Source organism: Pectinophora gossypiella, chromosome 26 (assembly GCF_024362695.1).
Source record: "Pectinophora gossypiella chromosome 26, ilPecGoss1.1, whole genome shotgun sequence".
In the NCBI taxonomy this organism is placed as follows: Eukaryota; Metazoa; Arthropoda; class Insecta; order Lepidoptera; family Gelechiidae; genus Pectinophora; species Pectinophora gossypiella.
In genome coordinates, this window is record NC_065429.1 from 5,688,656 (window position 1) to 5,701,370 (window position 12,715).

Sequence of the window (12,715 nt, forward strand, 5' to 3'; positions counted from 1 at the left end):
CACAGCCACCGTACCCGAGACCAGAGGAGAGAACCCCGATGGAGGGCGCAGAGTATCCTCCACAACCACACAGGCTGACAGCGTTCTATAAAAAAAATGTCATCATCAATTAATTAAGTTGGTCGAGGAACTACATGTAACATTAATTATTAACAAGAATTTATGCCTTCAGTTTAATATGTCACTGGTAAATTTTGAAATGAAGATTACAGTCTTACCTGGACGAAGAGCGCAGAAGCGCAGAGAAAAAGGAAGAATTTGGCGGCCATTGCAATGTATTCAGCGACTGTTCACTCGAGAATGATATTATGAGTTTTCACTTGTGCTTTTATATTAAAAATTTTCTTTATCGAATGAAAAATATGTATGTATTAAGTAACAAATACCTAAGTAACTATTTTGAAATAATGTACGTGCAAAATTTTAATTTATATAGGTTAAGTGGATTAATTATTATGAACCAATATACCTATAACATTTATTTTTAAAACTCACGAACACAAAATTCATTTCCATCACGTTTTGACTAATGACGAAATATTAGACAAATGAGGGAACATACTCTGTATAAAATGACTGTAAATGGCTTGAAACATCATTCTGGAATCAGCCTTCCTTTGAATACAATCAAACAAACATGTCTACCTTCGCCTTCCTGTTGCTCTGCATCCAGGCTTGCCTGATCCAGGTAAGGGTTTTGGTGTTTTTAAAATTGCTTTTACAACTTGTACAAAACAAGATACTGCTATATAATAATAATAATAAAAAAGTTTATTTTGGTAAAATCTACGACACACATATACATTTATTTTTGATTATTTGATGCACTCCTTACTATGTATTATATTTTTTATGTTTTGCTTTAACAGAATGTAATGAGCCAGTGTGGTTGTGGTGGTATTGCCGCCGCTCCCGCCGCCATTTCCTACGGCGGCTGCGGCGCGGGTCTGGGCGGTCTGGGCGCGGGATACGGTGCGGGATACGGCGCCTCTGGCCAAGGAAACGTGGCCGTTGCCGGTAACTTGGACGTGGCTGGTAACACGCTGGTCACGGGCGCGGTGCCAGTGCTCGGCGCTGTGTCGTACAGCGGCAGCGTGCCGGCTGCGGGCTCCGTCACCATCTCGGGCACCTGCGGCTGCGGCTGCGGTTGCTGATACTAACAAGTTCTCAGCTATATGACTGTCAAAAATTAAATAAATGACCTGGCAATAGAAAAACTTGTTTTTTATTCGAATTTAAAATTAAATTAAACATGATTTTTTAATTTGTTTGTTTAACAGTAGCAAAATAGCTGTAAGAATTGTAAGAAAACTTTAGTGCTCTGTTCAGAAACAAACACAAGCCAATATAAGTTGACATAAGTATTTTTATTTTGATCATATTGAATGTCTTTCTGCATAGAATATTGGCAATTATTTTAGAATTGACGATAACTTACTTGCTTATTCTTATATTAATCATTTTAGACACCATGGTAGATGAATTTTTCGATAAGGGTATCACTTGCTTAGCTTTCCTTTTCGTAGGTAACTAAAAATGTGGGTTGGAAGTGAAGTGAAATATTCGGAAATAAAAATGGTTACACTTCAGTAATCAACATTTAACATTTTATTTAAAACTATAATTTACATATACTGTTATTAAGTTTAGTAGATAGAGCCACAGCCGCCGATGCCGCCATACCCCGCCAGTCCAGAGTTAATGCCAGCCAGGCCAGCGAGACCATTGGAGGCACCAACTCCAGCCGCAGAGAGACTCTGGCTCGAGATGCCGACGTTGCTATCACCGCAGCTGTACGAGGTGCCGGCTGAGCCAGCGGTCGGCAGTTGCCCCTCCACAGCTACAGTCGCGAGGACTGGCAGTTGGCCGTTGACGTTGAGGGCGCCCTCGATCGCGTTCTCGGACACGACGTAGATGCCGCTGGGAGCGATGGGGGAGGTGCTGGTGACGGTGAGACCGCCGCCGCTGGCCGACGCAACTCCAGACGAGAGGGCACCGCCCAGGCCCGCGCCGCAGCCACCGATGCCAGCCAGCTGGCTGCCATATCCGAGCCCGCCCACGTTGTTGGCGTAGCCACCACACTGGCCAGAGACGTTCTGTAATAATAGAGCCGAAGCGCAAAGAATAAATACTGCCTTGGCGACCATTTTGAAGTTGCTTCTACCTGATTAAATTCAAGAGTGATTGTTTAAAACTGAAAACGCTTTTTATATTGCTGTTAATAATATAGATAACACAAATTATTACGATGTACGATTTTTAAATCAGTTATGTAAGCCATGAACTAAAATACGTGTCTATGTTTATATTGGATTGCACCTTGACTGATAAAAGTAAAAATTATGTCATCAAAGAATTATCTTTGATTTTTACTACGTTTATTTGTCATTGTCGTTAAAAGTTTTGCAAAGAATTTGTTGTCAAAGTTCAATGATATTAACCATTAAAGGCGCAATACTCTTACTTTTTGCATCAAAAAAAAAACGTGCCATGAATGACGAAATTTAAAAAAAGTAGATGAAGGAACGGAAGAATCGTAACCACTTGCGCTGTCCCTACAGACCTGAAAATAGTTCACATTGATGAATAATAGGGAAACGCTGACGGATCAGCTTTCTTTTGTTCTTCTCACGAGGCTTGTTTTTATTGTCAGCATAAGCAGCAGCATGGCACGTACCTACTATTGACGAGGCATGTCCGTCCGTTCCTGCGTCCCGCAGCAGAGTGAGCCCAAAATGTTGTTATAACGGTCGTAAGACGGCGCAATATTGGTCCATTGCATTCTGTAAAATAAGTATTTATGTTAAAAATAATTCATGTTCTATGTTACATATTAAACCAGTCATGTTTTATTGACTGGATCAGGTATTGACTATATCAGGGTACAAACAACAAATATCTTATGTACAGGGTGTTAGTGACATCGTAACGAAAACTTTAAGGGATGATTCAGGCCATGATTCTAAGTTGATATCAAGTGGAATTTTCTGTCGCAAAAGTTTCATCATCATCATCATTAGCCCATAAACGTCCCCACTGCTGGGGCACGGGCCTTCCCTATCGATGGATAGGGAGATCGGGCCTTAAACCACCACGCGGGCGCAAAAGTTTGGAAAGGAAAATAATTTAAAAACACTATAATTTTCATGAATTTTCCGACAGGAAAATCTACTTGATATCAACTCAGAATCATGGTCTGAATCATCGCCCTCAGTATTCGTTACGATGTCACTAACAACCTGTATGTTGTGTCTTGTACGCATTTACCTAGTAGTCCCAGTACTCTGTGTAACATAATAATTAGTGAGTTCTTCAAGCGTGATTGTACAGAGTAGTTGGTAAGTTTGCTTTTTTGGTCTTATGGTAATTCTCAATGACCTATGACAAAAAAAGTCTTTGCAAAACTTTTAATGATAATGACATAGAAACGAACTTAGTGATAATATTCTCTTTGATGACATAATTTTTACTTTTATCAGTCAAGGTGCAATCCACTCTACAAACATTTTCACGGTAGACACGTATTTTAGTTCATAGCTTACATAACTGATAAGTTAAAGTGAGATCTGTTGTAACTTGTTAGAAAATCGTGAATCGCAAGCTTTTGTGTTATCTATATTAAAACAGCTATCTTTATCAAATATAAAAGGCGATTTTAGTTTTAAACAATCACTCTTGAATTCACTCAGGTAGAAGCAACTTCAAAATGGTCGCCAAGACAGTATTTGTTCTTTGCGCTTCGGCTCTATTATTACAGAACGTTTCTGGCCAATGTGGTGGCTACGCCAGCAACGCGGGTGGGCTCGGATACGGCAGCCAGCTGGCTGGCATCGGTGGCTGCGGCTGCGGCGCGGGCCTGGGCGGCGCCCTCTCGTCTGGAGTCGCGTCAGCCAACGGCGGCAGTCTCACCGTCACCAGCACCTCCCCCATCGCTCCCAGCGGCATCTACGTCGTGTCCGAGAACGCGATCGAGGGCGCCCTCAACGTCAACGGCCAGCTGCCAGTCCTCGCGACTGTGGCTGTTGAGGGACAACTGCCGACCGCTGGCTCAGCGGGCACCTCGTACAGCTGCGGTGACAGTAACGTCGGCATCTCGAGCCAGAGCCTCTCTGCCGCTGGAGTTGGTGCCTCCAATGGTCTCGCTGGCCTGGCTGGCATTAACTCTGGACTGGCGGGGTATGGTGGCATCGGCGGGTGTGGCTGTATGAACTAAATATAAGTATATCTAAATATAGTTTTAAATAAAATGTTGTATGTTGATAACTGAAGTATAACCATTTTATTTCCAAACATTTCACTTTGTACCTACATTTTTTCCTTATTCTTGTTGAAAAAAATCATCAACCATGGTGTCAATGATGATAATAACCTTATTTAATTTCTGGCTGCATCTGTCTGCTTAGATATTTAAAATGTTTTATGTTCACTTGTGGTAGCTTTTAATGAGGGACTATCCACGCTACATTCCCCAAAAGCAATATAGATGGCGCTGTACGGTTACGAGCATTTATGTATACACTTTGGTACCATGTCACATTAACTTTTCTGACAAATTGAACTGTAAGTCTCACTAGATGTCTAATTATTAACACGTTCACGTAAACAGGCCTTGTATTGACGACTAAGCACATACTTTTTTCATACAAATATGATTAACGTCTAACAACGATGTACCACACCAATTTCAAAATAAAGTTATGATAGTAGCACTATCGTCATCATACGTCGACGTTAGAATACGTGTTCAGTTGTATTATATCAATCAAATCCTATACAATTGGTAACAACGTTTAATCACGGCGACGTTCTATGATGTTGTTTGCTATTGAGTGAAATAAATCGAACATATTATTGAACAACGTTTATTCACGGCGACGTTAAATGACGTTCTGTCACGGAATATAGATATGATCGGAAAGAACAGAAAACAGCGTATACTCACGTCAACGTTCAGTAACGTTCAGCCTTAGTCGATATGGTAATAATTACAAACCAGGGAATAACATTAATAATACATAAGCAAGGAATACTTAATAAAAAAAAGTTTTGCTATTGCCAGGTCATTTATTTTACTTTTATGTCATATAGCTGAGAACTTTTTAGTATCAGCAACCGCAGCCGCAGCCGCAGGTGCCCGAGATGGTGACGGAGCCCGCAGCCGGCACGCTGCCGCTGTACGACACAGAGCCGAGCACTGGCACCGCGCCTGTGACCAGCGTGTTACCAGCCACGTCCAAGCTGCCGGCAACGGCCACGTTTCCTTGGCCAGCGGCGCCGTATCCCGCACCGTATCCCGCACCGTAACCCGCACCGTATCCCACGCCGCAGCCGCCGTAGGAAATGGCGGCGGGAGCGGCGGCAATACCGCCACAACCACACTGGCTCATCACATTCTGTTAACGAAAAACATAAAAAATATAACACATATTAAGGGGTGCATCAAATAGTCAAAGAACTGTAGTAATAGTGAAGCGAATTAATAGTGATGACTTGTTTTTTAAACACAAAAACCCTTACCTGGATCAGGCAAGCCTGGACGCAGAGCAATAAGAAGGCGAAGGTAGACATGTTTATTTGATTGTATTCAACGGAAGGCTGATTCCAGAATGATGTTTCAAGCAAGTAACAGCCATTATATACTGAGTCTGCATCAGTTGTCTAGTATTTCATCATTGGACGAAACGTGATAATAAAATTTTTTATGTTTTAAAAATGAACGTTATCAAATTGTTTCTTCATAATGTTAATAAATAAAAATCCTTCGAACTTTTAACTTAAAAGAACAAATATATGCCTAGACACGTGCAGCACTTTGAAATAGGTAAAGTAATTTAATTTCGAAATAAAGTATTCTTCGATAAAGAAAATTTTCAATATAAAAGCACAAGTGAAAATTTTGGAAATCATTCTCGAGTCAACAGTCGCTGAATACATTGCAATGGCCGCCAAATTCTTCCTTGTTCTCTGCGCTTCTGCGCTCTTCGTCCAGGTAAGTTCATATAATTATATAGTTTCATAGCACTATTTACGACACTCAAATCACCTTTTTTAAGCTTAGGTACCAGAGACGTAAATAATATTATAATCATTCTGACATGAAGTTAATAAAAAAACTATCATGAGCTATTGCCCAATTCAGCAACTTAGAATTGTTCTCAATGCTATCATTTCTAGGAGCAACGTAGATAATCGATTGTAATGCATCACATTACAGAATGCTGTCAGCCAGTGTGGTTGTGGTAGATACTCAGCGCCCGCCATCGGTCTCGGGTACGGTGGCTGCGGAACAGGACTGGGATATGCTGGTTTGGGAAATATCGTCACATCGAGAGTCGCTACGTCCAACGGTGGCGGCCTTCCCATCGCTAGCCGCTCCTCTATTGCTCCCAGCAGCGTCGCTGTTTCGTCCAACAATGACATTGATGGCGAACTCGACGTCGACGGCGAGCTGCCGTTCCTCGCGGCTGTTGGTTTTGATGGAGAAGTGCCGTCCTCTGGCTCAGCGGGCACCTCGTACAGCTGCGGTGACAGCACTGTCGGCATGACGAGCCAGAGTCTCGCTGCCGCTGGAGTTGGTGCCGCTGATGCTGCAGGTTACGGCAGCAGCGCTGGTGTCTGTGGTCGCAGATTGGGAGGCTGCGGCTGTGGAATCTACTAACCGTGTTAAGATTGACACAAGCATTTCGAACGAAACAAACAACTAAATAAAGATAACAATGCAGCAACAAGACTTTATTGATTTAATTTAAACCAAATTAACCCTGATGTCTAACGGGATGGGCAGAGCCACAAGTAATCAATGACGATTCGCGGCCACTGTTAAAGATATTGATTTTTATTGTGTTGATAAGAAGACCTTTGCATTTTGAAGCAATAAAGAGTTTATAAACAAAAAAACAAGTCCTAAGATGGATGGATGGTTTTGTATTTATGAACAAAATGTTTAAATTGTTTTTGAGTAAGCATTTGATAAGGATACAAGGGGTCCCGTAAATAATGGATCAAAGGGAAATGGCAGATAGCTTATGTAATTATCTAAAACTAACATAACAAAGTATACAGGCGGAGATCATGTACCCACTTTAGAACCCTGTCGCACTATCATATTTGACATTTAATGAGACTTACGGTTAATTTGTCATAAAAGTTAATGTGACATGGTTTCAAAGTGTATACATATTAGTACTCATGACCGTACCTCCAAAGGTGTTGGCAGAAATGTACTTATAAATTATACACCGTGTCCTCGGCAGCTGTGTGTAAGTCCCACACAATAGGGTGCGAGCCTATGGGATTTTATTTTTTTTTAATTTTTGTTTTGTCGAGGCCATATTTTATACTGTAACTACAATTGCGGATATTTTTCGGATCGATTTCTTGTGAATTGAATAGCTTCCTAGGTGAAAGATAAATTATGAAATTCTGATTACTAAATTAATAAAGACAGATAGATGGCTCAATTATCTAAAATTATCAAAAACTACAGCATACAGGCGGAGATAGGTACCTCCAAAGGTGTTGGCAGAAATGTACTTATAAATTATACACCGTGTCCTCGGCAGCTATGTGTACGGTCACGAGCATTAATATGTATACACTTTGGTACCATGTCACATTAACTTCTTTGACAAATTGAACTGTAAGTCTCACTAAATGTCAAATATGTTAGTGCGACAGAGTCCTAAAGTGGGTACATTATATTGCTCATGACTGTAAGTCCCACACAATAGGGTGCGAGCCTATGGGATTTTTAACTTTTTTTAATTTTTATTTTGTCGAGTCCATATTTTATACTGTAACTACAATTGCGGATATTTTTCGGATCGATTTCTTATGAATTGAGTAGCTTCCTAGGTCAAAGATAAATTATGAAATTCTGATTACTAAATTAATAAAGACAAATCTAAAGGTGACAAAACACGTTTCTTTTTTTTCTATTTAACTTATTTATGAAGTTTAGTAAAGAAAAATGTAATAATAGGTGCGACATTTTGTCACGTTCTTCTTTGACGTCACAGGTTGCTTGGTTGCTTGGTAGGTTGATTAAATATCTCCTATATTTAAAGGTTGCCTGGAAGAGATTGCTACTTAGCAATAAGGCCGCCTATTGTACTCATTCCATTTCTCTTTTGTTTTGTATTTTGTTTTTCCTGTTTGTGCGATAAAGTATTTTTGTTATGTTATGTAATATGTTGCTTTTGCTGCACAAATTCCATAGTCATTTCGTGTTTTGAAGTTTAGTAACAACTAGTATATATTTTAACAAGCAACTGATTTGACTAGTTGGAATTTACACTATTATTGTAGAATAATGTATGTAATTAAGTAATAAGTTCCCACCAATAAAAATGGGGTAACATTTTTTCTTTCTATCTATTCGGGCAATTTTTAATAAACCCCGATGCTGACCCCGCCGGCGTGGTCGACGATTCCTTATTCAATGCCTATCGCTATCGGACCACTGGGATCAATCACCTAATTCTCTTAGATAATGCCCGGAGCCAAGGTTCGCGCCCAACTGGGCACTGTCAGGCCTGTTGTCTTAAATTTTGTACGGATTGAGAGCCCTCAGCGTTTCACATTTGCCAAACTTTTTTTAATTTACGACACCAAAAAAAGAACAACTCCATCAGGGATATACGGTTCAATGAGCAAACGGAAAATAATCATGTCTGGATACTAACTTCCTTAACATAAGGAATAAAAAAGAGGACTTATTTTGCTATTGCCAGGTCATTTATTTTATTGTTTTGTAGCTGAGAACTTCTTAGTATCAGCAACCGCAGCCGCAGCCGCAGGTGCCCGAGATGGTGACGGAGCCTGAAGCCGGCACGCTGCCGCTGTACGACACAGCGCCGAGCACTGGCACCGCGCCCGTGACCAGCGTGTTACCAGCCACGTCCAAGCTGCCGGCAACGGCCACGTTTCCTTGGCCAGCGGCGCCGTATCCCGCACCGTATCCCGCGCCCAGACCCGCGCCGCAGCCGCCGTAGGAAATGGCGGCGGGAGCGGCGGCATAACCGCCACAACCACACTGGCTCATCACATTCTGTTAACGCAAAATATAAGAAATATAACACATATCAAGGGGTGCATCAAATAGTCATAGAACTGAAGTAATAGTGAAGTAAATTTATAGTGGTGACTTGTTTTGTAAACACAAAAACCCTTACCTGGATCAGGCAAGCCTGGATGCAGAGCAACAAGAAGGCGAAGGTAGACATGTTTGTTTGATTGTATTCAACGGAAGGCTGATTCCAGAATGATGTTTCAATCCATTAACAATCATTTTATACCGAGTCTGTTCATCATTTGTCTAGTATTTCATCATTGGACAAAACGTGAGAATAATGTTTCTTTTTTTTGTATTAAAAATAAATGTTATCATATTGTTTCTTCATAACGATAAATAAAATTCCTTCTAACTTTTAACTAAAAAGAACAAAAATGTGCCATGCACGTGCAGCATAATGAAATAAGTAAATAAATTAATTTTTAAATGAAGTATTCTTGTATTCATTTGATAAGAAAGTTTTGAGTATAAAAAGCACAAGCGAAAATTCAGGAAATCATTCTCGAGTCAACAGTCGCTGAATACATTGCAATGGCCGCCAAATTCTTCGTTGTTCTCTGCGCTTCTGTGCTCTTCGTCCAGGCAAGTTCTTGTATATTTTTATTTATTATATTTACATTTTTAAATTAAGTCAGTAAGTACTTTACTTTTTTACAGTAAGTTTTATCATAGGATTCCTTTTTTATATTTTTTATTTATCAATAGATTTCTTGACTTAACAAATAAATATAAAAAAGGCCCCTGCATCATTTTTTAGACTTGCCAGGGACATAAAAATGTATAATATGTAAATACGTCACTCTGAGATCAAATTATTGAAAAATCGAAAGCTAATATTTACTATTGAAAAAATCAGTAACTTGGAATTTTGAACAATGCCGTTCTAAAACCAATATAATGTTTTCATTACAGAATGCTGTCAGCCAGTGCGGTTGTGGTAGATACTCAGCGCCCGCCATCGGTCTCGGGTACGGTGGCTGCGGCGCAGGACTGGGATATGCTGGTTTGGGAAACATCGTCACATCGAGAGTCGCTACGTCCAACGGTGGCGGCCTTCCCATCGCTAGCCGCTCCTCTATTGCTCCCAGCAGCGTCGCTGTTTCGTCCAACAATGACATTGATGGCGAACTCGACGTCGACGGCGAGCTGCCGTTCCTCGCAGCTGTTGGTTTTGATGGAGAAGTGCCGTCCTCTGGCTCAGCGGGCACCTCGTACAGCTGCGGTGACAGCACCGTCGGCATGACGAGCCAGAGTCTCGCTGCCGCTGGAGTTGGTGCCGCTGATGCTGCAGGTTACGGCAGCAGCGCTGGTGTCTGTGGTCGCAGATTGGGAGGCTGCGGCTGTGGAATCTACTAACCGTGTTAAGACTGACACAAGCATTTCTAACGAACAAACAACTAATAAAGATAACAATGCAGCAACAAGACTTTATTGATTTAATTTTAACCAAATCAACCCTGAACTTTCTACGCTGTGTAGGCCCGCCGCACATTTTGTCTTCAAAAAAAAAAATAATTCGCGAAAATGAAGTAATAGAAATAGAAATATTATATTGCGACCATGTGTTCGTACAAATTCTGGTGTTTTATAAATACAGAAGTAAGTATTATAGTATCAATATGGACCCGGTAAGGGTTCTTTGTCATACAGACTGTCGACTTGTAGAAGGTGGCTGGAAGCACCTGGGCTTGGGAGTTTGGGAGAAGCCTATGTCCAGCAGTGGACTGAAGTGGTATTTTTTTCATTTATAAACAAAATTACATACATATACATTTTAATACTATCGCCAAACTACAACCGCAGTTTGTTGGCTTCGCGCTCATTCCCAGCATTTACAACAACTACCTTCCACCCACTAAAATACTACAAAATGACTTGTACCACACACAATTAACTTACTAAACTTAACTACACTCATTATTTAAAACTATATACACACGGGTGCGTGTACAAATACTACTGTTTATTCACTTTTTGACGTGACTTATTGTAGATTTGCCGCAGATGGCATTAACTACTTGGCCGGACAAATGGGGAGCGTTGAAGGCTCTGACCCGGTACAAATTTTAAGACAACAGACCTGATAGTGCCCAGTAGGGCGCGAACCTCTGCTCAGAGCGTTGTCTAAGAGGAAGAATATTCGAAAAAATTGATCCACCCTATTGGGCCAATAGTGATAAGCACTGAATGATGAAAATCGTCGACTACGCCGGTGGGGTCGGTATCGGGGTTCTGAAGTGTTTGGTGTCGCGAGCTGATTGGCCGCCTCTATGGCTAGAGACTGCAGTGGACTGATGATGATGATATATTAATTAGCACTGTCGCTAGTAAACAAGACAAAAATCAAATATGGAACATCAAAAAATAGAAAGTTTAAAAAAAAAGTTTTAATTACCAAACACCCTCGTCTAGTCAATGACAAATTGCGGCCACTGTTGATTTGAAGTCCTGAGATGGATGAAGACCAAATGAGTCCCAAAAGATGGATGAGTACGGATGGTTTTGCATTTGAAGTGGGGTAGGGGTAGGCAGATGTATACATGAAACACCCATTCTTTGCCAGCTTTGTTTAAGTCCCATGTATGACATGGCGATGCAATTGCCATTACCCGGCAAAAAAAATATCTTTGATATTAATTATCAAATGTCGCTTATCATGACATGCATTTTAATATTAATCATCTTCTCCCTAGCATCATCCCGTTTTTCACAGCGTCCGCTTACCTTAAATCTACAGCTACGTAGCAAAATCTCCCTATCCATCCATAGGGAAGGCCCGTGCCCCAGCAGTGGGGACGTTAATGGGCTGATGATGATGACGTAGCAAAAAATGTACCTAGGCACGTTCAAAAATACAAAATGTATTGACCTATCAAAAATAATTATGACAATAACAGAGCGGTTTAGAAAAGCAGATTTATTACTATTTACACAGCTATAGGTATCTGAATTAATAAAATTAGTTAAATAATATTATTTAATAGAGGTAATAAAAAGATGAGATTTTTGCTATTGCCAGGTCATTTATTTCATTGTTTTATAGCTGAGAACTTGTTAGTATCAGCAACCGCAGCCGCAGCCGCAGGAGCCCGAGATGGTGACGGAGCCCGCAGCCGGCACGCTGCCGCTGTACGACACAGCGCCGAGCACTGGCACCGCGCCCGTGACCAGCGTGTTACCAGCCACGTCCAAGCTGCCGGCAACGGCCACGTTGCCTTGGCCAGCGGCGCCGTATCCCGCACCGTATCCCGCGCCCAGACCGCCCAGACCCGCGCCGCAGCCGCCGTAGGAAATGGCGGCGGGAGCGGCCGCATAACCACCACAGCCACACTGGCTCATTACAGTCTGCAAAACATAAAAACATTAAATAAACAATATTAAACTTAAACATATTAAGGGGTGCATCAAATCGTCATATAACTGAAGTAATAGTGAAGTAAATTTATAGTGGTGACTTGTTTCGTAAACATAAAAACCCTTACCTGGATCAGGCAAGCCTGGATGCAGAGCAATAAGAAGGCGAAGGTAGACATGTTTGTTTGATTGTGTTCAACGGAAAGATGATTCCAGAATGATGTTTCAAGCCTATAACAGCCATTATATACTGAGTGTGTTCCCTCATTTGTCTAGTATTTCGCCATT

General features: G+C 41.2%; 2 protein-coding genes across 2 annotated transcripts in view; one reads left to right on the plus strand and one right to left on the minus strand.

The window, feature by feature from the left end:
* The window catches only part of LOC126378552 (chorion class A protein L11-like), a 93,443-nt gene that overhangs the window by 35,964 nt on the left and 44,764 nt on the right, over positions 1-12,715 (plus strand). The gene's annotated exons all lie outside the window — the stretch shown is intronic.
* LOC126378551 (chorion class A protein Ld2/Ld41-like) lies at positions 5,106-5,568 on the minus strand. Its single transcript, XM_050026987.1, has 2 exons — positions 5,518-5,568; positions 5,106-5,393 (listed from the first exon to the last, which is right to left on the minus strand). Exons 1-2 carry the CDS (start codon positions 5,566-5,568, stop codon positions 5,106-5,108), a joined length of 339 nt encoding a protein of 112 aa, XP_049882944.1.

What these genes read in the sequence shown, in the direction of transcription:
- LOC126378551 (XM_050026987.1), bottom strand. Translation starts at nt 5,568, where the DNA reads ATGTCTACCTTCGCCTTCTTATTGCTCTGCGTCCAGGCTTGCCTGATC. An exon ending in TCCAGGCTTGCCTGATCCAG is followed by an intron (nt 5,394 to 5,517) that starts GTAAGGGTTTTT and finishes TTTCGTTAACAG; the next exon opens with AATGTGATGAGCCAGTGTGG.